A 3,239-nucleotide genomic window follows, 5' to 3' on the forward strand; every position below is an offset into this window, starting at 1 on the left:
TGTATGCATAAGAAGTGGGGAATATAGAGTAGAGAGCCTAAAAGAACGTAATTGCCAAGTTCTTTTAAATATATATAAATATATATGTATATATAAACTTGTAGATCTATTGTCCATAAAGATTTAAATAAGAATATATTATACGTACTATATCATAAATAAATTCACCAGTTGTAGAAGCTCATGATAAAAGTTTTTATTAGATATACAGAAACAATTTATAGAAAATTTAATATAATAAAAAATAACTTTACATATTAAAAGTTTAGAGCTACCCTCCCAAGTGTAATACCAAAATACAGGGTATTCTCTGGAGCAATAACTCGCTCATAAAACACTGTGCGCAATGCGACAAAGCCAAGAACACAAAAACAGTCATAAACCACAAAGCACAGAGGATCGAAAGAGAATCAAATGGCCAAATTAGAGCACAATTAAGGTAACTACGGCAAATGTACGGAAAAAAAACACTTTCAATGCTACAGATATGGAGAAAGAGATAATGCTTTTCTAAGCTCATGTGATTTGCAAACAGTTTCACCTTCGGAGTAGGCATTGATATATAGTTTAATAAACTGTAATGTATTAGTAACAAAATTCTCGTTTCTTTTATATGTAAGTATTTAGAAGAATTTTTTTTTTTTGTAATTTTTGTACACACATATATATTTAATAAATTTGTTATTGCTTGCGATTGTGCGAAAAAATGTGTTAAATGCGAATCGAATTGACTAACCAAATTATTGGCAGATGAATGCTTTTGAAGGTACCGCTGGGAACAGACGAGTGCACTCAAAATCTCAGTAGTTCCGATACGGAGACACACGTAGACTAACAGGAGACCAAATGGCCAATGTAGTCGTGAACACAACCTCGCCCATGGCCGGTCGCCGCCTGAATCGGGACGTGAACAGGCTGTTGGCGGCGGGGTATCATACAACCGTTGACGACGACATGACCAATTTGGACGTGCGCCTTGAGGGTCCGATGGGCACCGCTTACGAGGGCGGCGTCTGGACGGTGAATGTCGCCATGCCACAGGAGTATCCATTGAAGGCACCACGCGTACGATTCGTTACAAAAATACTTCATCCGAATATTGAATTCACCACCGGACTGGTGTGCATGAATGTGTTTAAGCAGGCCTGGTCGGCCAATTATGATCTGGTGAACATATTTGAAACGTTCCTACCGCAACTGCTGCGACATCCGAACCCGCACGATCCGCTCAATCATCATGCAGCGGCCATTATGAAGCGTTCCGAACAAGACTTTCGTGACACTGTTTCCATGTTTCTTAGGATGTACGCACTGCCGATTGTCTTGCCAGGTCAATCCAAGGACAGCGAGAATCTTGATAAGCGCTCCTCAGATTTGAGCTTGTCCGACCTGGTCTCCGATGATGATGACGATTAACTGTTGGCTGGTCTTTTGTTTTTTTTTAGTAGTGTGCATTTTCCTTGAACTACCCAAATGCTATTTTTTTTCTTCCGATCAGGATTAGTATCGAAAATGTATTTAATAAAGTATTAGAAAGTCCAATCGTCTAATAAAAATTGCACAATTGTCTAAAACAGAATGCGCTTTGTATCTGAAGTAGAAGAAACATCCCAGATTCAGTCAGTTCGAAATATTCCAATGGGCCACATTGGCATTGAGCTCAGCTCGAGTATTGCCCTAATAAGCTTAAAAGCATTCACAATGACCAGGCTTTAAATATTCATTGAATACTTAAGTCGCCTTAACGCCACAGCTAATTGCGATTGGGTCTTGACCCACAAATTTAGGAAAGCTCAATCACAGTTCGTTTGCCTAAGTGGGGTCAGTGTCCAGGCCAGGCGGAAATTTATTGTTTTGCAATGCATTTAATGCCAAAGGAAACCAAAGAGTGTCAAGTGCCATATTTAAGAAGAACTGCCATCAAATGGCAATTGTTCATTCAATTATTTATGTCACATTGCATTTTAATATGAGATTTTGTTTCAAGCATTTTCGCTTTAAGCATCAAGTATTTCAACTGACAGCGACACAGCTATAATTAAGATATTTCATACAAGTATATCAACTGTGAAATGCATTGTTGTATAGCCGCAGTTATATGAGTTCGTGCTTAAGCTTTTGTCAATATTTCAATTAAAATTTATTTCAGACTCCTTGACAAAGTTCACATTTCACTGTTTTGGTTCCGCAAACGAGTTAATTAAATGGAAATTCCTCCGGCTTGTCCATTTTTCAACGTCAACAGCTCCAGTTACCAGCTAGTTGGCATAACTTGATCGTAAATATTCCTATTAAAATTCTAAGACTGCCACATAATTAGCCAGAGAAATGGCTGGGAGGGGCTTTGGAATTCCGCACAGTAGCTGCCGTTTAAAGCTTGAAACTCGATTGTCAGTTTTTGTTTGGCTGGTTTGTTTAGTTTGCTTCTCATTAGGGGTGTTCCGCTCTCACTTTATTTCCCTGTTTCAATGGCAATGGCCACAGTTCAGCAACAGCCATCGATTGACAACTATGGCCCACTGAAAAAGAGGCTAAAGTACAATTCGTCTGTTGCCCAAATTGGTTTAAATCGAAGGGAGATACGAGAGCACACCGACTGCTCGCTCGTCTATCTCGTTCCCTGTCACGTCCAAGCGCCTGTGACGTCGTTGTGCAAAGTTTCGCACTGATGCGCCAGCACTGGGGCAACTAGTGGAGCAGACAGCCACCCAGTTGATGGTTTGCACGTGTGCAAAAAAAAAAAAAAAAGAGATAAAGAAGAAGAGAAAAGTGGAAATATATATTCAAGAGAACTGCAAAGAATTTGGAAATTCGTTTTTTTTTTTTTGTGGCCCGAATTAATGCAATAGTCGTTTTCTGCTCGAAATGACTTTTTCGCCATCGACATCGACAACGACATCGACATCCAAATGATGCCGTCATTGGAGCATTTCATCGAAAATTACATCGTCTGCATGCAAATGACAGATATCTAATGTATTGTACCCACGCATCGATAGAGATGCAACATGCTAATGAGATAAGTTAACGCCTGACTGAATGGGACATTCAACTTGATGCAAGTTCACAATAATATTTGTCCCTGAACTTGGCGAGCACGTTGCGCTCTTTTTTGAATGAAAATCGATCTATGTATAACAAATGAGCATTGAATGCATAAGATGCGATTTCTGTTACTTCTACCTGGCCTGACTGACATCAAAAGTTTAATTGGTAGGCCAAACACACGATAACCTGGC

The 3,239-nt window shown here is 39.4% G+C and overlaps 1 protein-coding gene across 1 annotated transcript; it reads left to right on the forward strand.

Moving 5' to 3' along the window:
• Positions 1-475: 475 nt before the first annotated feature.
• On the forward strand, positions 476-1,579 carry LOC108651184 (ubiquitin-conjugating enzyme E2 H). Its single transcript, XM_018100674.3, has 2 exons — positions 476-615; positions 751-1,579. Exon 2 carries the CDS (start codon positions 847-849, stop codon positions 1,414-1,416), a length of 570 nt encoding a protein of 189 aa, XP_017956163.1. The 5' UTR covers positions 476-615; positions 751-846; the 3' UTR covers positions 1,417-1,579.
• The last annotated feature ends 1,660 nt before the right edge of the window (positions 1,580-3,239 follow it).

This window comes from Drosophila navojoa, chromosome 2, assembly GCF_054131105.1.
Source record: "Drosophila navojoa isolate 15081-1374.11 chromosome 2, UAZ_NAV_1.0, whole genome shotgun sequence".
Lineage (NCBI taxonomy): Eukaryota > Metazoa > Arthropoda > Insecta > Diptera > Drosophilidae > Drosophila > Drosophila navojoa.